This window comes from Tursiops truncatus, chromosome 3, assembly GCF_011762595.2.
Source record: "Tursiops truncatus isolate mTurTru1 chromosome 3, mTurTru1.mat.Y, whole genome shotgun sequence".
NCBI lineage: Eukaryota > Metazoa > Chordata > Mammalia > Artiodactyla > Delphinidae > Tursiops > Tursiops truncatus.
The window spans coordinates 90,672,789-90,699,134 of NC_047036.1; the positions used below are offsets into that span (position 1 = coordinate 90,672,789).

At 35.8% G+C, this 26,346-nt stretch overlaps 1 protein-coding gene and 1 non-coding gene across 2 annotated transcripts in view; both read left to right on the forward strand.

Annotated features, from left to right (window-relative positions):
* The window catches only part of CAMK4 (calcium/calmodulin dependent protein kinase IV), a 227,772-nt gene that overhangs the window by 94,480 nt on the left and 106,946 nt on the right, over positions 1–26,346 (forward strand). The window contains exon 3 of the mRNA XM_019940814.3: positions 20,482–20,560. Coding sequence (XP_019796373.1) covers positions 20,482–20,560 — 79 coding nt within the window. The remainder of the gene's footprint in view (positions 1–20,481; positions 20,561–26,346) is intronic.
* On the forward strand, positions 16,764–16,894 carry LOC117312021 (small nucleolar RNA SNORA18). The gene has a single exon (XR_004526199.1). It is a non-coding gene; the product is annotated as a small nucleolar RNA SNORA18 (small nucleolar RNA).

Sequence of the window (26,346 nt, forward strand, 5' to 3'; positions counted from 1 at the left end):
ACCCTAAAACTAGTGGAATAATATATGAAAAAGCATAAAAAGTATTGAAAGGATTGGAACTTCCCTGTTGGTGCAGTGGTTAAGAATCTGGTGCCAATGCAGGAGACACAGGTTCGAGCCTTGGTCCGGGAAGATCCCACATGCTGTGGAGCAACTAAGCCCATATGCCACAACTACTAAGCCTGTGCTCTAGAGCCGGCGAGCCACAACTACTGAAGCCCGCGCTCCTAGAGCCTGTGCTCCACAACAGGAGAAGCCACCGCAATGAGAAGCCCGTGCACCGCAACAGAGTAGCCCCAGCTCACCACAGCTAGAGAAAGCCCACGTGCAGCAACAAAGACCCAACGCAGCCAAAAATAAATAAATAAATTTATTTTTTTTAAGTATTGAAAGGATACCTTTTAATAGAATGTATGAAGATAAGTAGGTAAGAAAGAAAGGCAGATTTGTACTACATGCAGAGAGAACTAAACTACTTAATTCAGTTTACACAAGCTACTTAATCCTTTTAAACCCTAGCTCTCCATTTATGATAAGAAGATAATTATAAAAGTGTAATGGTTGGTTTTTGTAGGTATGTTACTTAATTTAGTAAATGCATTAGAAGAAGTACAATACTTATCTGACACTAAATGACTTACTAAGTAATAGCCCTAAGAAAAATGATCAAGCTTTCCATATTTGGATTTAAAGTTGACAAAGTATATGGCTAGCTGAATTCATTATTCCTTTGGCCCACATACCTATGTCAAGCCCAGAAGTTGTCAGTTAGTAAAACCTAAGTGTGGTTCCTGTTTTCTGGGTTGAGTCAGAGAGGCTTACTTAGTACTGTTTATGGAGCATAAGACTCCTTTAGGGTTAATTGCCTTAACATAGCTGTGAATGACACTTATTTTATTCCCATCTGAACTTTATCACCTAAAGGGAAGAGGCAAGAAGACATTATGGTTTTTTTGGGGGGACCCCAACAAACTGGAAATATCAAGCTCTGCTATCAGTCAGAGTCAATTCAGCTCAGACAGCACTGTCCAGAAGAGCAGTGTTACTTCTAATTGTAAGATTGACTTTTAAATTGTCACAAAATGTCACTGATGGAACAAAACATTTGGCATTAATGAAACACGTGATACATTAACAGAGAGGTGGCTATGACCTGGTGGAAACAAATACAAGCATCTGAAAGAGTAAATATGACAATGATGTGATTAACACTTTTAAATCCTAAATGGATGGGAAACGATATGAATTTATCAGTTCTGTCATGACAAATACTGTTGATAAAAATGGGAAGCAGTAACTAGGTATAAGTGAACTCTTGTTTGCATGCTTATTTTTCTTCTTTTATTTTTTATTTTCTTTTATTTTTTGCTGTACACAGGCCTCTCACTGTTGTGGCCTCTCCCGTTGCGGAGCACAGGCTCCCGACGCGCAGGCTCAGCGGCCATGGCTCACGGGCCCAGCCGCTCTGCGGCATGTGGGATCTTCCCAGACCGGGGCACGAACCCGTGTCCCCTGCATTGGCAGGCGGACTCTCAACCACTGTGCCGTCAGGGAAGCACCTATTTTTCTTCTTTTATAACAATAGTCTTCCTTCTTTCCTTCTTCCCTTCATTTTTTCCTTCCCTCCTTTCATATAGGATTTAAAGCATTGTTATGATAGAAATAATAGAGAATAGAGACTTATTCATTCAATTCCTTTAAATTTTCCAAGCCACTATTGCAGGTCTACTACATGAAAGGCACTGTCTGGTCACAGGCCTTCAACCTCAAGTCACATTGGGGAGACATACACAGTGAACTGTCATACAAAGCAATGCGTGATAAGTTTTGTAATGGTGGGGATACAGAGGACGTGGAGATTAATTTATCAATAGAAAAAATATTGAGGTTTCATGACCTCAACAGGTAGAAAACCACATAAGACTGGTTGTCTTTGTAAGAAATCCTAAGACATGGAATACAGATTTGGGTTTGACCTCAGCTCTGCCTCTTATCAACTAAGAGCAAGAGTTGACTTTCCAAAGTGTAGTATCTTTATCAACTGTGAATCATGATACCTACCTTGCCTCTTTGCTAGACTGTTGTAATTATCATATCGGATTATTCAATATATAAAATATTTTTTGAACTCCAACTATATATGCCAAGCTCTGTGCTAGGCACCAGGGTACACAGATCAGTAAGATACACCCTTATGTCAAGGAGTTCACAGTTCACACCCAAAGTTGTAAATGCTAATGCTTATAGAGGCCAGGGCTGTATTTTGAACAAGTGAAAAGACATTTAAAAAACCAGGGGGACTGATGGATTCCCTGATACACTGTAGAAAGTATGTCTACTCTGGATGGGGCAGCCTGTGTCAGCTTCAGCTGGTGTGGTTATCCAGAAATGCTAGTCCCATGTTTCTAGGACTTAGTTTTCTTAAAATGTGTAAAGTCCCTATTTTTAATACAGACATCTAATTACAAAAATTGTCTAAACATTTTGTAGGCAGAATGTGTCTGTGAAGGGTGGAATCAACTTATGAACTGGCCATTTGCAAGCTCTGGTCTAGACAGGTATGCATGCATGTGAATAACTCACAAGGCAAATAGTAGGTAGGTGCAGAAGCAGACCAAACTAATTTCAAATGGCCCCAGAATGGAATGAAAAGGATGGGTATGTGTACCGAAGAAGGTCTCGCATAAGAGGTTGTGACTGTGCTGAATTAAAGAATGACTAAAATCCGGGCTTCCCTGGTGGCGCAGTGGTTGAGAGTCTGCCTGCCGATGCAGGGGACACGGGTTCGTGCCCCGGTCCGGGAGAATCCCACATGCCGCAGAGCAGCTGGGCCCATGAGCCATGGCCACTGGGCCTGCGCGTCCGGAGCCTGTGCTTCCCATCGGGAGAGGCCACAACAGTGAGAGGCCTGCGTACCACAAAAAAAAAAAAAAGGATGAAAATCTGATTAACCAGAAAATTCGGAAGAGGTGATGTAAACAAAAAAGACAGCATGCTCAAAGACTCAGTGAATTTGGTATTGCTAGAAACAAAAGCAGGGGCAAGAGAAGGTGAGACCAGAAAAGAGAAAGCCAAGATAGGGTGTGGTCTGACATGACATGCTAAGGAAACTGGAGCATAGAGGACAGACATGGTCTGATTTCTGTTCTAGAAAGATAGTTCTACTAGTTGAATGGAGGAGGACTGAAGAGGAGTGAGATTAGAGGCCTGGAGCTTATTTAAGAGGTTATGGTGTTGAGAATGGAAATTATGAAGAAATTGAAATTGATCTGTAAACTAGAAAGCATTTTATTAATCATATTCATATGCATAATCTTTCATATCTCTGCAATCAAGATGCAGCTTTCAGTCCATGGGATATCATAGTTAAATGGTAGGAGCTTTACTTTTTTTTAGTGATCAAAGCATAATGATGCCTCTTAAAATCAGTGGTGTCTTTAGTACAGTGAAATGGAATAATTATCACGCACTTCTAACCACTAAACTGAGTGTTAAAGTGGAGAAATGGAATAAGTTCTAGAAATTGATAATCCCACCTACATCTCTGGAAAGGAGCTTTTAGACATTTATCTGCTTTGGTTGCCAACTATTCCTACTTCCTGAATGTTATTAGATTGAAGGAGGCAAATGTGTGCCATAGGAGCTGGGAGGTGGTATAAATGTATAAAGGTAAGGGGACCACAAGCCATTTCTAAAAGACAGCTGCTTCTCTGGCTCTACCAACTACTACTGGACCTAAATTAAAAATTAGTGTTGCCAGATTCAAGAGAAACTGGAAATCTGAATTTTTTGATAAAATCTCTCAATATTTAAATCTTGGCAAGATATTCGACATTTTTTAAAAAACCCTGTGCAGGCCAAACAAACGTATCTGTGTGCTAAAGAAGCTACCAGCCTTGCGTCTGCTAAGCCTCTTGTTAAAGGAGTGATCATACTGATTTCTAATCCTTACATTTTCATAACATTAAATGCTAGACATAGCTAAATGCCAGAGACAAAGTAAGTCACAGCTGGGAGAGATGAAATCTCTTCCTTGTTTGTATCAGCCATCTGGTACAGCTTTCAGCCACAAAAATCTTTTAGAAGTGGCATTGGGGGTAGTCTCAAGGCCTGTGATCTAAAATGAGTTAGTTATTTTGTCCTAAAATATGCCTGTTTGATCATCTATTCAACAGGAAAAATTCTTAGGCACAGTGTTTTGACATAAGAAAATTATATCTCATGCCTCAAAATTCCTTTTTTCTCCAGAAGCAGTAACAGAAACTGTTGATGTTTAAAAAGCTGCTGGGAATTCCAAAGGGAAATTTCTTAATTCTGCCCTTATAGATTTATCATTTGCTAATTTCCTTCAATCAAAGCTTTGTCAACATTTGTAACATACTATTAATAAATGCATAAAGAATAAATATATTTTCTCCTTTGCAATAATAATGTCTCACATTAACTTAATGAGGTGATAAAAATTAAGACAGTAAGGAGGAGTTCTGCTCTGGAAATGATGGAGTACAAGTTACTACACTTACACTTCCAAAAACTATTTGGACATAATGCATGAGACAGTTGTTTTCAGGCATCAAATAATGGGCAGCACAGGGCTTTGAACCCTGAGAGAAGGAAATCACAAGGTGAGTGCCATTTTCATCTTGGCTCTCTAACTGGGGATGATGTATCGTGAGACTTTATGAGGGTAAGCACGAGCAGTGTGCTCCTGGGGATGGGTTGAGAGCTAACAGAGATATCAAAAGGAAGATAGGCATGTACTCTTAGAAGACACTGGGTCTCTGGCCAAGCCAGCATGAAGAGACTTCACTGAGCACCTCAGATATTCGGTTGAGACTTCAAAAAGTTTGTACCTTACCTTTATGAGTAAAGATCATACCCTTGAGCAAGGGCCATGATTATGGACCAAGAAAAACCCAAATTGATCTGTTCTAATAACAAATAAAACCAAACTTGACAGGATCAGAAAGATTTGTCAACAGTATAACTGCCTGCCACTAAAAAAAGTCAACTCTCTTTAAAACAAGATAAAATAATCCTGACTACCTAATGTGTATCATTTTAAAGTGTCTATTACACAATCAAAGAATACTAGATGTTAAAAAAGCAGGAAATTAGACCCATAATCAAGGGAGAAGAGCAGTTAATAAAACAGACTTGGAGATGACCCAGATGTTTGAATAAGCAGAGGAGGAGTATAAAGCAACTGTGGTACATACAGTCAGGCATGTGAAACAACAAGTTGGGCATAATGAGTAAACGTATGGGGTATCTCAGCACAGAAATGCAAACTATAAAAAAGAGCCTAACGGAAATTTTAGAATTGAAAAGCACATCACATGAAATTAAAAATCCATAGGCTTAAGAGTGGATTGGAGGCTGCAGAAGAAAGAGTCAGTGAACTTGAAGACAATCAATAGAAATCCAATTTGAAGAATAGAGAAAAACAATTGGTAAAAAAGGAACAGCGTCCCAATAACTTGTGGGAAAATATCCAGAAGGCTATTATACACATAATATGCATCCCAGAGGAAGAGGAGAGAAAGAATTGGGCAGGAGAAAAATGTTTAAAGAAATAATGGGAAAACATTTGTCAAATGTGGTGAAGAACGTTGCAGATTTAAGAAGCTCATTGAGCAGCAAGCATAATAAATGAACAGAAAACCAAAACTAGGCATATAGTCTAAAGCCAAAAAACGAAGATAAATGGAAAAATCTTTAAAGCAACTGAAGATGATATGATATATACGGAGAACAGTGATACAAATTACAGCTAATACCTCATCAGAAAAAAAAACAGGGCAGAAGATAATGGGACAATACCTTTTAAGTTCTGGAAAAAAAAACCCCCTGTCACTTCAGAATTCTGTATCTAGTGAAAATATCTCTCAAAAATGAGAGTAAAATAAAGACATTTAAAAATAAATGAACACTGGGCATATCTACTGTCAGTGCACATGAACTATGAGCAGTGCTAAAGGAAGTTCTTTGGGCTGAAGGGAAATAATACCAGACAGAAATTCAGACTAGAAATAGAAGAATATAGGTAATATAAAATAGTTTTCACCCTTCCCTTAATATCTTTTAAAAAACTAGTCATTTGAAGTAAAATATACAAAAACAATAACTAAAGAATAGAGAAAGAAGGGAAAGTGGTTAATGGAATTACTGTTTTGAGGTTCTTGTATTTTACAGTATTAGCTATGAGCCGACTATGATAAGTTAAAGATGTATACTGTAATCCTGAGAACAACCATTAACAAAATAATGAGGTATACCGTAAAGGCCAAGAGAGGTGATAAAATAGATACTGAAAATACTAAAATACTCAATCCAAAGGACAGCAATAAAATGTAGAAAAAGGAACAAAGAACAAATGAAACAAAAAACAAATAGCAATGTGGATGACTTAAACCCAATCATATCACTAGTAATATTAAATGTAAATGAACTAAATACTGCCATTAAAAGGTAAAAAACAATCTGATTAAAAAATGGGCAGAGGAACCAAATAGATATTTTTCCAAAGGAGACATCCAGATGGCCAATAGTTACATGAAATGATGCTCAACATCTCTAATCATCTGGGAAAATGCAAATCAAAACCACAATGAGATATCATCTCACACCTGTTAGAATGGCTGTCATCAAGAAGACAAGAGATAGGTGTTGGTGAGAATATGGAGAAAAGGGAAACTTTATGTTGATGGGAATGTAAATTGGTGCAGCCTCTATAGAAAACAACATGGAGGATCCTCAAAAAATTAAAAATAGGGGCTTCCCTGGTGGCACAGTGGTTGAGAGTCCGCCTGCCGATGCAGGGGACACGGCTTCGTGCCCCAGTCTGGGAAGATCCCACATGCCGCGGAGCGGCTGGGCCCGTGAGCCATGGCCGCTGGGCCTGTGCGTCCAGAGCCTGTGCTCCTCAATGGGAGAGGCCACAACAGTGAGAGACCCTCAGGTTGTTTGTAAAAAAAAAAAAAAAAAAAAAAATTTAAAAATAGAACTATATAATCCAGCAATACCACTTCTGGGTATATATCCAAAGGAAACTAAACCAGTATCTCAAAAAGATATCTGCACTCCTGTGTTCAGTGCAGCATTATTCACAATATCCAAGGTAACAACCTACGTGCCCATCAACAGGGGTGTGTGTGTGTGTGTGTGTGTGTGTGTGTGCACGTGTATATATATATATATATATATATATATATATATATATATATATATATAAAATTCAGTAATGAGAAAGAACATCCTGCCATTTGTGACAGCATGAATGGACCTTGAGGGCATTATGCTAAGTGAAATGTCAGACAGAGGAAGATAAATACTATGTGATATCACTTATATGTGGAATATAAAAAAGCCAAACTCATAGAAATAGAGTAGAATGGTGGTTGTCAGAGGCTGGGAGATGGGGGTTACGGGGAGATGTAGGTCAAAGGGTACAAACTTCCAGTTACAAGGTAAATAAGTTCTGGGGATCTAATGTACAGCATGGTGATTATAGTTAACAATAAATACTATATTATATACTTGAAAGTTGCTAAAAGAATGTATCTTGAATGTTCTCACCACAGAAATAATTATGTGAGGTGATGATGGAAGTGTTAACTAACACAACTGTGATAGTCATTTCACAATATGTACTTGTATCAGATCAACATGCTATACACCTTAACCTTACACAATGTAATATCTCAATTACATCTCAATAAAGCCAAAAAATTATGATAAATAGTATACAAAAACAATAGTACATATTGCATTGGATGTTAACAAGCTTAAGTGAAGGTGTGGAAGTTGGATTAGATGGATACGTATTAAATATAGTAGATAGTATGGAATAGAAGAAAATGGGACTGGCAATGGAGGGTAGATGTGGAAAAAGAAGAGCCATAGCTGTCCTCAAATGTATTGTGGCATTAAATGGTTGATTGGAAAATCAATTCTTTGTGTGCTGCATGCATGTGCACACACCCATTCAAAGAGAAAAGAAAAATAAAGTCCTCATAAAAAGTGAATAATTGGGGCTTCCCTGGTGGTGCAGTGGTTGAGAGTCCGCCTGCCGATGCAGGGGACACGGGTTCGTGCCCTGGTCCGGGAAGACCCCACATGCCGCCGAGCAGCTAGGCCCGTGAGCCATGGCCGCAGAGCCTGCATGTCCAGAGCCTGTGCTCCGCAACAGGGGAGGCCAAAACAATGAGAGGCCCGCGTACCGCAAAAAAAAAAAAAAAAAAAAGTGAATAATTGATACTGATGGCCAACAGCATTAAGACCTTTTACAATTTGTAATTGTAAAAATTGTAAAAATTTGTAAAATTTGTAAAATTGTAAAAATTGTAAAAATTTACAATTTTTACTGTCACATCACTTTGTCATTGAGAATAAATACTTAAGGCAGCCTGATAATTTGAAGTTGTTTTTTACTTACTTTGCGGTGGCCAAAATTCAGCATTTGGATTCTAAAGCTTCTTAAGCTCTTAGTTTACCTTAGGACAGGGGTTTTGTTAAATTTTTGGAACAAAAGATATCAGCAAGTCCTTGCAGAGATTCAGGCACTAGGAGCAAAGTCACAGCTAGGTGCTGTCAGGCAACCATTGAAAGAAATTGTTAACCAGACAAGCAGGGTTGTGAGAAAACTAGAGACACACTAAGTAGAGAATATAATGGTTTATGATCTGAGTTGGTGATCAGAGTTGAAAAGTTAAACACTTGGCAATGTGTATAGGTCTTGAGGAAGGGAATATAGGTCAGGAATTAGACATAAAATACAGTGGATAAGACTAAGCTGACCTCAGAGTAAAAAGACAAATGAGAATCTTCAGGGAGACAGCTACAAGAGTCAATATAATTCCCCGAGTAAGAGGACGTGATATGACCCTGTTACTGAAATGGAGTGCTTGCTCTTTCTCCCTGCGGGATTTAGCAAGTCAATGAACCAGAGAAGGGAGTGCAGTTATGGACAGACTCTGAACTCAAGCTTATTAAAACTTTGGGCCTTGAGCACTTCTTAAGGTCTGGGGTTCAGTATCATTCCTTGATATGATATTTTTGAGATTTACTTTAAGATTGTAAAATTTAATTGACTTGGAAAAACTCTAGGTCTAATAGCAACTTTCTAAATTCTAAAGGTCAGCCATTCTTCAAGTTGTAGGTTGAAAATGCCAAATCAGTAATTAAATCATTTCAGCAATTTTTTTTCTTCTGTTCTTTGTTGGTTTAAGGTTTATTTTTTTTTAATCTTTGGTGACCAAAGAACATCTTGAAACACTTAAGTAGTGAAGAACATTGAGGAGTTGCAGCTGACGGAGAGAGAGAATGAAACAATGAAAAACTGTCGCTGGAATGGAGCCAGATGTATGCTGACATTAAACACTCAGAGACTTTAACTTTTCAGCCTCCTGTTCCTGAATATGACTCTACTTTCACCCCCAAGAAGAATCAATTTTGAGGTTATAACCAGTCTTCTTTAATAATTCATCTAATCAAAATCAGTGAAAAGAACAGGCTTGTTAAATAATAGCAAGTCAATCATGTGGAAGAAATACAGTGCTATACAGAGTCACACACATATTTTCAACATCTGATTGACAGTTCTTATAAATCACATCTTTGCTCTTAAACCTTTTCATAATGAACATTAGGAGGATCTTTTTTGCACGCACATACACACCTTGGAAATAAAAAAAATTAAAAATCAAATGTAAAAACAAACAGAAGAACAAGAAATAAATGCATTGAAATGTTTAGAAATGGTTAATATTTTGACATAACTATATTCTTTAACCAAGCACCTTCAACATCAGAAAAAGGTAACAAGACTCTTTGGTTCCATTTCAAGACTCCTCCCATTAAAAAAAAAAAGGTGAAAGTCTTTAATAACTTATGAGGCCTAGGGCTTCCCTGGTGGTGCAATGGTTAAGAATCCACCTTCCAATGCAGGGGACACGGGTTCGATCCCTGGTCCACGAAGATCCCACGTGCTGAGGAGCAACTAAGCCCATGAGTCACAACTACTGAGCCTGCGAACCACAACTACTGAGCCCGTGCACCACGGCTACTGAAACTGGCATGCCTAGAGCCCGTGCTCCGCAACAAGAGAAGCCACTGCAATGAGAAGCCCATTCACCACCACGAACGGTAGCCCCCATTTGCCACAACTAGAGAAGTCCCGCGCACAGCAATGAAGACCCAACACAGCCAAAAATAAATTAATTAATTTAAAAAACTAACCTATGAGGCCTAATATGCTTGGCAAAGACCATTTTACATGGCTGTGAAGCATGTCATTACAGAGATACAGCTGGGACCAAACAACAGAGTAGTCAACAGTCCTTCCAGACTTCTATATCTTAAGAGATTCCATACCTGAAGTTCTCTTACATTTCCAAAAAGCAAGTTTTATGTTTGGTGCCAAGGGAAGCCAAGCTCTATTGCTTCAACCCAGTCACAAATGTCCCACTAGGTCCTCCCCCAGAAAGCCAGTCTCTGATTTATAACCTCCCTTAATGGGAGAATGCCAGTGATTATAAATTGTCTTGACATTGCGCAACCATCCTAATTCCCTAAAACACTGATGTGAATCCAGACTTCGGACTTCCTGCTTCCATTTCGAAGCAGATTGACCTCTGACTGGCCCTTTGAATGCATTTGTATATCTATCTCTCAGCCTGTGGGTGGACAGTTATGTTAATGCACTTGGATTTCTTTTGAAGGGAAAAATTAAACCAATCTTTAGCCAATCTTGTTTTTCTAAAAGAAGAAAAAAGAGAAGAGGGAAGAGTAAAAAGGTGAGATTATAAAGAAAAGAAAAGAAAAAAACCTGTGTTATAAGAGAGATGAAAAACATTTTTGATAGTTGTCCCCTAAGTGTTGACCATGAGGAGCCTGTAAAGGTGAGCAATAGGATAAAAAAAACCCTTTTCTGTACTAAATAGTTCTAAATGTGGTAGCAAGGGGCTCTGCTTGAAATGTCTTCAAGGAAAGATTATATCTGGTGCTTTTCCCCCATATCTATAAGTTTGGACACAGTGCTAGGTACCAACATCAAGTGCTTCTTCACAGCTTTACAGGGCAATGGTGTATGTGTGTGCATTTTATATATATATATATATGTATAATATATATATACATACACACACACTGCACACACATACATACACTATATATACACTGTGTATATGCACTATATATATATATACTATATATAGTATGTGTATATAATATATACCTAGTATTATGGTTATCATATACACATACTATAAATGATTTTACAAACATGTTGTAGGTTTGACTACCTTCTCTTTCTCTGCAGTGAAACATGGTAGTTGACATTTTTAACTTCTTGCTTTTAACTTTGTTTAAAATTATCAACCATATTAGACAAGGCTGTATCTAAATAGTGATAATGTTACAAAATTTCTTTAAAGAAAACTAATGTGAAAGTAGAAGTTAGGCCCGGACTCCAAAAAAGTATTGAGTTTCTCACCAAACTTATAGCAAAAAAAAATTCTAACCAAAATAATTCCTATATTCTTTGGCCTTTTTGTTAAAGAATATGTTATAAATGAATAGAAATGAGTAATGAATATTTTTCCAGTTGAATAAGTCCATGAATATAAAATCCTCTATTGTAATCTTCTTGCTTCCTTTGTATCTCAGGAAATTTTATGGCGATTCTCTCTTTATACAATTTATTTTGAAATGTAGATACAACACTTTAACAAAAATTTCTTTATTAAAAATTTACTGTTAATATACAAAATATTTTTATTTTTATATAAACATACTGAAACTGTGGTTTCTTTCTAAAATTATATTTACAGACATTAAATGATTTAAATTAATTGTTTAATTTTAGCAAAGAATACAGATTAAATTACTGAGGTGTTATTTTCATATAAGTTTGTTTGGGCTGCTCTGTTCTTTTAATTTGATCTTTACATCCTTTAAAAAGTTATTTCTAAAATTATAACTATGTGAGGTGATGGATATATTAACTAATTATATTGTGGTATAAATTTTGCAATACCTATTTATATCAAATCATTACACTGTACACCTTAAACTTACACACTGCTATGTGTCAATTATATCTCGGTATAACTGGGAAAAAATTAAAAGTTCTATTAATATTAACAAGACAATTACTTAACAAAATAAATTGGACATTCTTAATGGATTCTTCATACACAAAAATTAAAAAATGTTTGTTATTTCTAGCATACTTGTATCTTGAGCTTGATCAGACAAGAATGTATTTTGTTAAAATTTCTTTGAAAGCTGTTGTAATGATTTATATATTGAAATTATTGATAGGTTAATTTACTGTGATAAGGAAATTAAGGAATGGATGCTATTTAATATATTTTCTTTTACATGAATTCTTGAATAATATTAATTTTTCAATTGGTATTAAAATTAAATTTTTAGTTTTCTTCAATGTTTGCAAATCACATCCCTTTATATTTATTTTCTTTCTTTTTTTTTTTTATTTCATCAGTTGCCATTAAATGAAAATAGAGTAAGTTGAATGTTATAGGCTACATTTTGGTAGTGTGGTTTTTTAATCTTACTTTTGAACAATACAGTTTTCTTGGAAAGGCTTTTTACTGTATTTTTATTAAGGTATAACTCTAAATTATATAATTATAAATTTCACCCATTCTATTGCACAGTTCTACCTGTTTGGACAAATGTATATAGTTATGTAAAAACCACCACAGACAAGATACAGAACAATTTCATTATGCTAGGAAATTCTCCCATACTCACTTGTAGTCAGTCCGTCCCCCACTTCTTAGCCACTGATCTATTTTCTGTCCCTACAGTCTTTGCAAGAATATTATATAAGTGGAGTCATACAATATACATCCTTTTGAGCCTGGCTTCTTTCACTTAGGATACTATGTTAGAGAATCATCCAAGTTATTGTGTGTATCCTAGTTCATTCCATTTTATTTATGAGTATTCTATTCATTTCTCAGTTGAGGGATATGGGAGTTGTTTGTAGTGTTTCCTGATTACTGACAAGCTGCTATAAAGTTTCATGTTCAAATTTGTGAGTGAACATAGCTTTCAATGGTATGGTATTCTTAATTTTATAAGAAACTGCAAAGCTGTTTTCCAAAGTGGCTGTATCATTTTTCATTCCTTCCAGCAGTGTATAAATTTCAGTTGCTCTACATCCTTGCCAGCCATGGTATTTCCTCTCTCTCTCTCTCTTTTCTTAGACATTCCAATAAGAGTATAGTTGTATCTCATTGTGGTTTTATTCTGTCTTTTGGGTTTTTTTAACATCTTTATTGGAATATAATTGCTTTACAATGGTGTATTAGTTTCTGCTTTATAGCAAAGTGAATCAGCTATACATATACATATATCCCCATATCTCTTCCCTCTTGCGTCTCCCTGCAGCCCTCCCTATCCCACCCCTCTAGGTGGTCACAAAGCACAAAGCTGATCTCCCTGTGCTATGTAGCTGCTTCCCACTAGCTGCCTATTTACATTAGGTAGTATATATAAGTCCATGCCACTCTCTCACTTCGTCCCAGCTTACCCTTCCCCCTCCCCGTGTCCTCAAGTCCATTCTCTATGTCTGCATCTTTATTCCTGTCCTGCCTCTAGGTTCTTCATAACCTTTTTTTTTTTTTTTTAGATTCCATATATGTTAGCATACAGTATTTGTTCTTCTCTTTCTGACTTACTTCACTCTGTGTGACAAACTCTAGGTCCATCCACCTCACTACAAATTACTCAATTTCATTTCTTTTTATGGCTCAGTAATATTCTATTGTAAATATGTGCCACATCTTCTTTATCCATTCATGTGTCGATGGACACTTAGGTTGCTTCCATGTCCTGGCTATTGTTTATAGAGCTGCAATGAACATTGTTGTACATGACTTTTTTTTTTTTTTTTTTTTTTGCGTTACGCGGGCATCTCACTGCCGTGGCCTCTCCCGTTGCGGAGCACAGGCTCCGGACGCACAGGCCCAGCGGCCATGGCTCACAGGCCCAGCCGCTCCGTGGCACATGGGATCCTCCCAGACTGGGGAACGAACCCACGTCCCCTGCATCGGCAGGCAGACTCTCAACCACTGCGCCACCATGGAAGCCCTACATGACTCTTTTTGAATTACGGATTTCTCAGGGTATATGCCCAGTAGTAGGATAGCTGGGTCATATGGTAGTTCTATTTTTAGTATTTTAAGGAACCTCCATACTGTTCTCCATAGTGGCTGTGTCAATTTATATTCCCACCAACAGTGCAAGAGGGTTCCCTTTTCTCCACACCCTCTCCAGCATTTATTGTTTGTAGATTTTTTGATGATGGCCATTCTGGCTGGTGTGAGGTGACACCTCATTGTACTTTTGATTTGCATTTCTCTAATGATTAGTTAGATGTTGAGCATTCTTTCATGTGTTTGTGGGCTATCTGTATATCTTCTTTGGAGAAATGTCTGTTTAGGTTTTCTGCCCATTTTTGGATTGGGTTGTTTGTTTTTTTGATATTTAACTGCATGAGCTGCTTGTAAATTTTGGAGATTAATCCTTTGTCAGTTGCTTCATTTGCTAATATTTTCTCCCATTCTGAGGGTTGTCTTTTCATCTCGTTTATGGTTTCCTTTGCTGTGCAAAAGCTTTGAAGTTTCATTAGGTCTCATTCATTTATTTTTCTTTTTATTTCCATTTCTCTAGGAGGTGGGTCAAAAAGGATCTTGCTGTGATTTATGTCATAGAGTGTTATGCCTATGTTTTCCTCTACGAGTTTTATAGTGTCTGGCCTTACATTTACGTCTTTAATCCATTTTGAGCTTATTTTTGTGTATGGTGTTAGGGAGTGTTCTAATTTCATTCTTTTACATGTAGCTGTCCAGTTTTCCCAGTACCACTTATTGAAGAGGCTGTCTTTTCTCCATTGTATATTCTTGCCTCCTTTATCAAAGATAAGGTGACCATATGTGCGTGGGTTTATCTCTGAGCTTTCTATCCTGTTCCATTGATCTATCTTTCTGTTTTTCTGCCAGTACCATACTATCTTCATTACTGTAGCTTTGTAGTATAATCTGAAGTCAGGGAGCCTGATTCCTCTAGCTGCATTTTTCTTTCTCAAGCTTGCTTTGGCTGTTCGGGGTCTTTTGTGTTTCCATACAAATTGTGAAATTTTTTGTTCTAGTTCTGTGAAAAATGCCATTGGTAGTTTGATAGGGATTGTATTGAATCTGTAGATTGCTTTGGGTAGTATAGTCATTATCACATTTTTGATTCTTCCAATTCACGAACATGGTATATCTCTCTATCTATTTATGTCATCTTTAATTCCTTTCATCAGTGTCTTATAGTTTTCTGCATACAGGTCTTTTGTCTCCTTAGGTAGGTTTATTCCTAGGTATTTTATTCTTTTTGTTGCAATGGTAAATGGGAGTGTTTTCTTAATTTCACTTTCAGATTTTTCATCCTTAGTGTTTAGGAATGCAAGAGATTTCTGTACATTAATTTTGTATCCTGCTACTTTGCCAGATTCATTGATTAGCTAGAGTAGTTTTCTGGTTGCATCTTTAGGATTCTTTACGTAGAATATCATGTCATCTGCAAACAGTGACAGTTTTACTTCATCTTTTCTGATTTGGATTCCTTTTATTTCTTTTTCTTCTCTGATTGGTGTGGCTAAAACTTCCCAAACTATGTTGAATAATAGTGGTGAGAGTGAGCAACCTTGTCTTTTTCCTGAACTTAGTGGAAATGGTTTCAGTTTTTCACCATTGAGAATGATGTTGGCTTTGCTTTGTCATATATGGCCTTTATTATGTTGAGGTAAGTTCCCTGAATGCCTACTTTCTGGAGGGTTTTTATTATAAATGGGTGTTGACTTTTGTCGAAAGCTTTTTCTGCATCTATTGAGATTATCATATGGTTTTTATCCATCAGTTTGTTAATATGGTGTATCACATTGATTGATTTGCGTATATTGAAGAATCCTTGCATTCCTGGGATAAACCCCACTTGATCATGGCGTATGATCCTTTAATGTGCTGTTGGATTCTGTTTGCTAGTATTTTGTTGAGAATTTTTGCATTTATGTTCATCAGTGATATTGGCCTGTAGTTTTCTTTCTTTGTGACATCTTAGTCTGGTTTTGGTATCAGGGTGATGGTGGCATTGTAGAATGAGTTTGGGAGTGTTCCTCCCTATTCTATATTTTGGAAGATTTTTGAGAAGGATAGGTGTAGCTCTTTGATAGAATTCGCCTGTGAAGCCATCTGGTCTTGGGCTTTTGTTTGTTGGAAGATTTTTAATCACATTCTCAATTTCAGTGCTTTTGATTGGTCTGTTTATATTTTATGTTTCTTCCTGGTTCCATCTCGGAAGGTTGTGCTTTTCTAAGAATTTGTCCATTTCTTCCAGGTTGTCCATTTTATGGGCATATAGTTGCTTGTAGTAATCTCTTATGGTCCTTTGTATTCCTGCAGTGTCAGTTGTTACTTCTCCTTTTTCATTTCTAATTCTGTTGATTTGAGTCTTCTCCCTTTTTTTCTTGATGAGTCTGGCTAATGGTTTATCAATTTTGCTTATCTTCTCAAAGAACCAGCTTTTAGTTTTATTGATCTTTGCTATTGTTTTCTTCATTAATCTTTCATTTATTTCTCATCTGATCTTTATGGTTTCTTTCCTTCTGCTAACTTTGGGGTTTTTTTGTTCTTCTTTCTCTAATTGCTTTAGGTGTTAGGTTAAGTTGTTTATTTAAGATATTTCTTGTTGAGGTCTATCCCAATGGGGCTTTTTCTGTAAACCTACATCGTTAGAAACGCCTCATAGATTAACTGTGTGGTTTCCTTTACTCATAGAACTACCTGTTAGATCTGTGGGAAAGAGCTACAAGACAGAGCTGCCAAGTAAACTATGAAAAACCTAACAAACTTTTTATCTTAGGTATTGGCATATCCCAATGATCTGTACTGTTCTAGGGTGTGATGGCTTAGGAGTGAATATGATTTGAACCTAATACATTTTTAGAGGGTGTCAAATTCAGAACCAGGCAGATCCATCTCCTGACCCTAAACATGGTCCTAAAGTAAATCACTTGAGGAAATTGGATCCCAAAGATTACAGGTGGGGAATTTTGAAGTGTGTCCATATTTCATTGGAGATCAAAGAAGCCTAACTAAAAGAATTGTGGGCTGACTCACATGATAACTTCTTTTTGAAAGGGCTATTTTATCTTGAAGATTATGAGTTTGGAGGAACTAAGGTGATTGGCAGTGGAAAGAATCAGAACGTGTGAAATTCCTTAAAAATTTATTGACTTAAATAACTTTGTGTTACACATAATAAAAAAAAACCCTTTACAAAAAAAAAAAAGATATTTCTTGCTTCTTGATGTAGGATTGTATTGCTATAAACTTCCCTCTTAGAACTGCTTTTGCTGCATCCCATAGGTTTTGGGTCATTGTGTTTTCATTGTCATTTGTTTCTAGGTATTTTTTGATTTCCTCTTTGATTTCTACAGTGATTCATTGTGGTTTTAATTTGCATTTCCCTAATGACTAATGATGTTGGGCATCTTTCTTTGTGCTTTTTACCATCCATATATTTTCTTTGGTGAAATATATATTCAAATCTTTGCCCCATCTTTAAAATGCATTACTTTCTTATTATTGGGCTCTGAGTTTGTTTGTAATTCTAGATACAAGTCCTTTATCAGATATGTGATTATAAAAACTTTCTCCTTGTCTGTGTCTTTCATAAAGCAGACATTTTTAATTTAAATGAAGTCCAATTTATTTTTTGTTCTTTGAATTATTGTGCTTTGGGCTGTGTATGTAAGAAATCATTGCCTAACTAAAGGTCACAAAATTTTCTTCTTTTTTTAAGTTTTAGAATTATAGGTTTTACATTTATACTTATGATCCATTTTGAGTAATTTTTTCATGGAGTGTGAGCTTGGATAAAGGCTTTTTGTTTTTACTTTTGTTTTTTGCATATGTGTATCCAGTTGTTCCAGCACTATTTATACTTGGTGAAACTGTCCTTTCTCCACCAAATTGCCTATTTATTTACCTTTGTCAGAAACCAATTAGCCATATATGTGTACAACTACTTCTGGATTCTTTTTTCCATTCCATTTGTCTACATGTTTATTCTTCCTTCAATACCACTCTCTTGATTACTGTAGCATTATACTAAGTCAGGAAATCAAGTTTATGAATCTTTTAACTTCAAAGAGAAAGTGTATTCTGCTGTTTTTGTGTAGTGTTTTCTAAATGTCATTTAACTTAGTTTAGTTGATAATGTTGTTCATGTCCTCTATATCCTCAGTGGTAATTTTTCTGCTTTCTCTATTAACTGCTGAGAGGGTGTGTTGATGTCTCCAGCTGTACTTGTGGATTTGTCTGTTTCTCTGTTCAGTTTTATCAGTTTTTGCTTCATGTATTTTGAAACACTGTTGTTAGGTGCATACACATTTACATTTGTTATGTCATTTTGTGGAATAGACCTCGTAATAATTAAGTCGTGTTCATCTTTATCCTTATTTTGAAGTCTGGTTGACATGATATTAATATAGCTACTCCTGCTTTCTTTTGTCTAGTGTTTTCATAGTATCTCTCGTCTATCATTTTATTTTTAACCTATTTACCCTTTATATTTAAAATTGGTTAATTGTATATGGTGTATAGTTTGGTCTTGATTTTTTCAATCTAATCTGATGATCTTTACTTTATTTTTTTGAACCTGAAGTAATGAGTCATTTATTAGAAACAAGTCATTGGCTGAACGAGTTTACATATGACAAAAAATTTGGAGGGTATACTAGTGTGGTAGATTTTCAGCATAAACAAAATTTTCTTAAAACAACATGGAATTATTTGTTTAGGTCATTGCTACAGATTGAGACTGAAGATTAAGTGGAGTCTGTTGTAGCATGTGACTGATGATCTTTATTTTGAATTGATATGCTTATGAAATTTACATTTAATGTAATTTTTATATGATTGGATTAAAATACACCATATTGTTAGTTGTTTTATTTTTTAATCTCTTATTTTGTTTTGTTCCCCAGCATTTCATTTCTGATTATTCCATTTTAGCTTCATTATTGACTTTTTTCTTTTAAAAATTATTTTATTCATTGCCCTAGGTTACACAATATACATCTTTAATTAATCAGAGTCTACTTTTAAATAATATCATACTACTTAACATGTAATATAAGGACTTAACAGTATTATCTCAAATTCTCCCACTCTTTGTGCTATTTTTGTCATACATTTTACTTTTACATATGCCATAAACAGTGAATTAATATTTCTGCTTTATATAGATATAATTTAGAGCAATTAAAAATAAAGAAAATAGAATTTTATATTTACCTCCATTTATTCCGTTGCAACTCTTTATTTCTTTGTGTATATGTTATATCTTACCACAGTTTAAAAAAAATGTGTTGAAATTGTTCTTACCTATTAGCATTTACACCACCAGTTCCTGACTCTTGCTGGGTCTATTAAAAATTTGATGTGCGTGGGTAGCTTGGAATATGCTTGATTTGTATATTTCTTTTGTTCTTTCTTAGAATTTCAGAACCACTGGACTGAATGTATCATGAGAGGTCCTTTGGCCTAATCTTTAAAGTATGACAGATTTACTTCAACTGATCTTATTTTAAGACTTATCTGAAGTTCTCTAAAGTTGTACTTAAGCCTGCTCCGTCTCTTTTTATCTCTGTCTTGTTCTCTTGCTCTCATGACTGGAGAGGAAGCATCAGGACCACAATGTCCTGCTTTTTAATGTTCTCTTTTTAGTAACTTCACACATGTATCACATACATAAAGATAGTTATTGAGTTTCTTCTTACCATTCTGCATTACAGGTAAAAAACTTTCTCTACTTCTCCAAGTTTTTTATAGAGTGATAAATTTACTTTTTCTCTGTATATCTTTGACCATTTTAATAGGATTTTCTCCTGGACATTTCACGTAATCATTTTTGTTAGGCACGTGTGAGTAAGTGGTAGCAGTATTCACCAAGATGAAGGAACCGGTATCTCTATTGGAATAATATTGGCTCTGAGAGAATGCCAGGGAACCAAATGAAGTGGTGTAAATTCTCAAGGGTTCCCAGCACCCTTGCCAAGTAGTGGAGACTTTCCTGACCCTTACAGCCTAGTGCTGAAATTAAACCCTCTCGCTGAAGCCATAAGGCTTACTCTTCTCCAGAGATGACTGAAGGCAACAGCCTTAGGCAGGTTACTTGTATAGCGTTGAGCTAGGAGAAAAAGAGCAGACAGGAAAATCTGAGCACACTATCTTTAGTTATGAGAAAAAAATCCTCTCAACAGTTGGGCCAGCCCTATAATAGAACTTATAAACACTTGTCAGTTATGAGGGTAAATGTAAGACATACTTATTTTCAAGCTTTCCCCTTAATTTCTTGTCCAAAGCATAACATTTTCTTTTTGTCTTTTTCCCCCTCAAGGGGTGCTACATCCATTGTATACAGATGCAAACAGAAGGGGACCCAGAAGCCTTATGCTCTCAAAGTGTTAAAGAAAACAGTAAGTTTATTTCATTATATAATAGCATCTCTAAGGGATCTGTGACCTGGAGAAGGCAGGAGCCCTGATTCGAAGGACAAAAGGGCCAGAGAGCTGCTATGTGCAGCTAACTCATTTGAATCATGATTATGAGAGTGCAGCCAAATGGGTTGTTTTTTGATGGAAATTGTGATTCTTTGAAAGCAACTGGATCTCAAATTAGATACAGTTGTGGGGAGGAGAAGTATGGAATGGAAAGACATTTAGAGTTTCCAGGTAAACTTTGCTTTGTATACCTGTCATGTTTTCAGATATATGTGTACATTTATATAATCTCCAATCACAATTTAATATACTAGAAAAGGTTGCTATTTAAAAATACCTAAATGAAACACAAATAGATGCATTTGTTAAAGAAGTCATCAGCTTCTTACTTGATTTTCAAATGGTGGGTTTACTTCAGTAAAGTACAACCAGGCAAATGCTAATGTATCTGGGACTGAACCTGCTCATCGAAGAAGTTCATATTTGAACAAGAAGGAAGGATTTTGTTTTCGGATTTTTTTTTCTTGCCCTAAGCTTGTAGGTGAGCTGAGGGGGCAAAAGTTACTTAGGCTCATCTCCAATAAGTAAGAAATGCTAAGGTGAGAGTTCAAAATACAAATGTCAGCATGTAATACTGGCATTTTTATACTCCCTGTGCCCCAGAGAATATTTGTCATTGTAATGCCCTACTTATACTTTCTGTCCTTAGGTAATTTCCCCTTATAAAACCACAAAAAGACAACGTATTCTTTTATAGCAAATTCTTCCTTTCTCAAATTTTATGTGAACAAATATGTGAAATATATATATTTCTGAAAACCCAGATGTAACATATGCTGAGGAGAGACATACTGTAACTTTTGAAGTCAAATAATACCTCTTTGAGGCCAAGGGATTTTTTTTTTCTAAAGTCAGCTTAATATCACCAACTGTTTATGTATTGTCTGGCACACGGAAATTTTAGACTCTCATATAATGAAGAAGAGAATAATGGCACAATGTTTTCAGTCAAGTAGAAGTAGAATGACATTTTCAAACAATCTGTTAGAATTTAAGGCCACTCAAGCACCAAGAACAGTATAACTGAAGAAGGTAATAGTTTAAATGGCAATTGCTCCTAATAAGGTCTTTATTCTGGATTTCCTATTTGGTGTAGCCAATGATTCAAGAATGTAGAGGCAGCTTTTGATTGATAAGCTTTGGAGTTTTCTCTTAAATCAATTTCTTATAGTCATAAAATGTATTTGAACTAAGGATTATTAAAATTTCATGAAATAGAATTTCCTGTTAAACATCTGCTTTTCATGAAACTATATTGGCATGCTTTAGCAGTAGTGACACAAGAGATGTTTTTGGACTTGGTTGTATCATTTCTTGCTGGTTAAAAAATTGTCAGTAAAATTTGTGTGTGGTTATTTTATTTTCATAGTTGAGGAAACTTTGAAAGGCATTAGCTATATAAACATCTAGGAAAATGAGTATTCAGAAATGACTTGTGAATGCTCAGAATCCCAAAGGACAAGGGGCTGGTTTAGAGAATATTTGTTTATGTCAGAAATCTTTGAATGAATTGGAATAAGAGAGAAGTGAAGACACTTGGTGGGTTCATGACTTTTATTCATTGAGAAAGTAAAGCTCTGATTTGCCCTCCCTGTCTTCTCTCCTCCATCTCTGTTGTGGAAACATCTTGTTCAGAAGACAGGCACGAAGAAAATGTGGACGGGAACCAAGTGTCAGATGGAACTGCAGAACGATGCAGTAAGGCAGATGTTGTCAAACACAGTTACTGTTGTACCAAATGGAATGAGAGAAATCCCCTGGAGAAACCTCAGTTTTTAACATAGATGGAATTCCCAGCATTGTCTCCTAGAATCAACCATGCCCAGAGATGTATAAACAAGAGGAATAGCAGGCAAAACCTCAAAGAGAAATTGCCTCCAGTGTTTAATTCTATATAGGTCATGAAGACAGAACTTCCTTATCCAAATGAAATGAATGAAGCCTATGATCTTATTTTAAGACTAAGAATCTATTTATGGAGGAAAAGTGATGTAGGGGAAACAAAGTATTCTTCTAGCAAATTCAGTTAAAGATCTGCTCTTGACGGGGAAAGTGAGCTTCAGAAGACTTGAATGATCTGTGTAATCTATTTATTAGATTGAGCCACATAAAACTTCATCTATTAAACTATTCTTGACCTATAAAAAATGACAATTTTATGTGGTTCAACTAACAACTTTGGGGCTACTATACCACTTCATGGGATAATTCCTTGGGTCCTCATTTTATGATTAGACCCAAACTTAAGAGGTTTGAAAGATTATCTGTCTACATCTGTTTGTCTGTCTATCATCTATCAATTATCTGTAAGAATTTCATAGGGCTGATGTAATAAACTACCATAAACTGGATGGCTTAGAACAATTAAAATTTATTCTTTTACAGTTTTGAAGTCTAGAAGTCTGAAATCAAGGGGATGGGACGGCAAGGTTGATTCCTTCTGAGGGCACTGATGGAGAATTTGTTCCATGCCTCTCTCCTAGCTTCTGGTGACCATCAGCAATGCTTGATGTTCCTTGACTTGTCATTGCATCACTCTAATCTCTATCTTCATTGTCACATGGCAGTCTTCTCCCTGCATGTCTTCATATCATGTTCCCTCTCTGCATGTCTGTGTTCACATTTCCCTCTTCATATAAGGACACCAGTTCTATTGGATTAGGGGCCCACCCTACTCCAGTATGACCTCATCTTAAATTAACTACCTATATTTACAACAACTAATTCCCAGATAAAGTCACATTTTTAAGGACTAGGGGGTTAGTACTTCAACATATTTTGGAGGGGGGAACACAATTCCATCCAAAATCCTATCAATAAAAGAGGACCTCTAAGGTGAATTTCAAAATATTCCACTCAATAATCTATCTGAAGTTGAATAAAACTTTTATCACATTCAAGAAACTAATAAACATAAGAAAACCTATCCATTTTATAGGTGATTAGATTCATATATAAATGTTTTTAAGTCCAAGAAAATTTCCCTATCTCTTCCACAAGTTAATTATTTGATAACAATAATCCTCTTCCCCAGGATCTGTTTAAAAGCTGTTTCAGGACAGTTTACCCAAAATTTATTTTGTGGCAATATTATGTTCCTTTCTCATAGCTTAATATTTTAGGAAGGATTTAGTTTACATTGGCAGTAAGGGACTTATTCCCCCTATAAAACACCCTGATTGTCATTAACAATCCATTAAGCACTCATATGTCTGAGTGATAGACAAAGACTCTAATTTATCCATAGGAAGATAGACTAAAGCATCTACTCTTATGGAGAAATCCACATTCCATTGGTTGTCAAGTACAGGACAGAATTAATACTGATAATAAACATAAAGTAGCTTGTTATGTTCAGACAGTTGGGTATTTTGGCTAATAAAATATCCTTGTGGGAACTTAACATGTAATTATAATAAAAATATTTTAAATTACCATATATTTTATATGTGGATATAATACCATGTTCTTTATCGATAGACAACTACAATTTCTAGAATTAGAATACATTAAAATACATATCGACCAACATCATTAATGTCTGCAACTTATGTTCAGATAGTTCACAATGAAAGAAAAGTGTGAGTGTGTGTATGTGTGTGCACATATAGGGAGAGAGAGAGAAAAAAAAATATGGCAAAAATCAATAGTTATTAAATTTAGGACAGTATACTAGTATCCATGCTAGATTTTAGAATTTCAGTATATGAGAAAATTTGAGTTAAACCAAACTTCAACATTGAGATCCTGTTCAACATAACTTTTCTCTGGACATTCAGAAAGCATTAAAAGATCTTACAGTTTCTAAATGTCCTGATAAACACCAGTGACTCTCTATTATAGATGTATTGAAGTGCCAGAAAACAGAAAATGATAATTGAACCAACTTTTTACTATACTGAAAATCCTGGACTTTTCCAGAAACAGTATCCATTTGTCTCATCATGTCATTAATGAGGATAAAGCTTTGAGGGCAGTGAGGGTAAACAAGAGAGGAAAATGAATTGAAGGGCTCTTCTGGTTGTTTATTTTTTTTAATTTTTTTCCACATAGTATTAGAGATCCTTGGACTGAAGAACTCATCAAGTCACTAGGAGTGCCATACCTACTCTCCTCCTGGGAAAGGTGACCCATTTTGTAACTTTTTATTTTAAAACAGTTACAGATTCACAGGCAGTGCCATTTTTGTTGCCCATAAATACCTCATTACCTTGTATGTAATTGGCTTGCAGATATCAGTGAAACTTTTACTGTGAACTTTGTAAAACGAATCCAGGGTGAAGGAAACAAGGCTTCCTTTTTTCCTTCACTCATGAGCCTTTCATCATCTCCGTTTTATGCAATATTTAGAAGAAATTGAAGTAGAGTAGAAAGATTTTCTAAGCTGCGTCCTCAGATGAACAACTTTGGGGCGTTAAAAGATTCTGACAGACACGGGTAGTGGGACAATAAGTGATTTACAAGATGGGACCTTTTTATTGATGTTATTTAGTTACGTGACTTTTTAATATGCTGAACTTAAAACTGCACAGAAGGAAAATAATAGATTCAAGAAAATGTCAAAATTTGAACAGATTATGCAGATGGAACCTTCAGTCTGGACTGACTTTTGCTGAGTTAAATGGAATCACAACTTTTGAAGAATTTTGGTGATAATGGAGTCACTCCTTCAGGAATGAGTCACAGGCATTATCTCTTTTCCTAAGGAGTACATCCCCTAGGGTGTGTCTAAATAATCACACTTCAGGCCTATCAATATGGCTCATTTTCAGGAACTGATTGAGATTTAAGAAAATTATGATCATCAATCATTTATAGTGTCCCTGGAATTTTGAAGACAAATATTTGAATTCTAAAATCATGATGACATTTCTAGCCATGTGGCTCAACTCTTGAAAAAGATTGCATTCAGATTGCTATAAAATCCTTGCATGAAATACCCAGTATTGAGTCTAAGAATTAATCTCAGTGTGTAAATTCAGAATTTATGAGTCTGAGAGCCAATCTCAGTGTATAAGTTCAGAATGTATAGGTCTTCTGACTCTCCTTAAGAATGGCTATGTGGTTGTGGGGTAAGATCATGGGCTGTGGAGCCAGACAACTTGAGTTCAGGATCACTTCTGCCACTTACTACCTGTGTGACCCTACAACAGTTATGTAAATCTCTCAATCTTAGTTTCTTCATCTGTGAAATGAGTTTAAGAACATCTAGCCCGTGGCATTTTAGTAACAATTAAAATGAGATAACTTATGTAAAATATTTCTCAGCACCTAGGGAGCATGTAATAAATGGTGAACATTGTTCTTATTATTAATTGTAATGGGTCCACACAGATATTTTATATTATAATATTATCAGCTCATTCTGTGTAATTCTCATATTTTCATTAGCTTGATTGAAAACTAAGCAGTAAGCAGCACCAGACATATTGTATACTGCTGTATGAACAAACTAATTATATCATTTCTGGTCATATGACCTCATACTTAGACAAATCTTGGATGCCCGTGATTCCTAGATTTGGAACACTTTCAACCCTACTGCTCTATTCTGATTCTTGACATTGGAGCACTGTGACTTGATCCATAGTTTAGAAGCTCTTTTAGGTCTAAATTTTGTCATATTTTAGTTATTGTAATGTAAAATGATCTATAGATTTCTGGAAAGGCTTTTCTTGAATAATTTAATTAGCATCCACCTA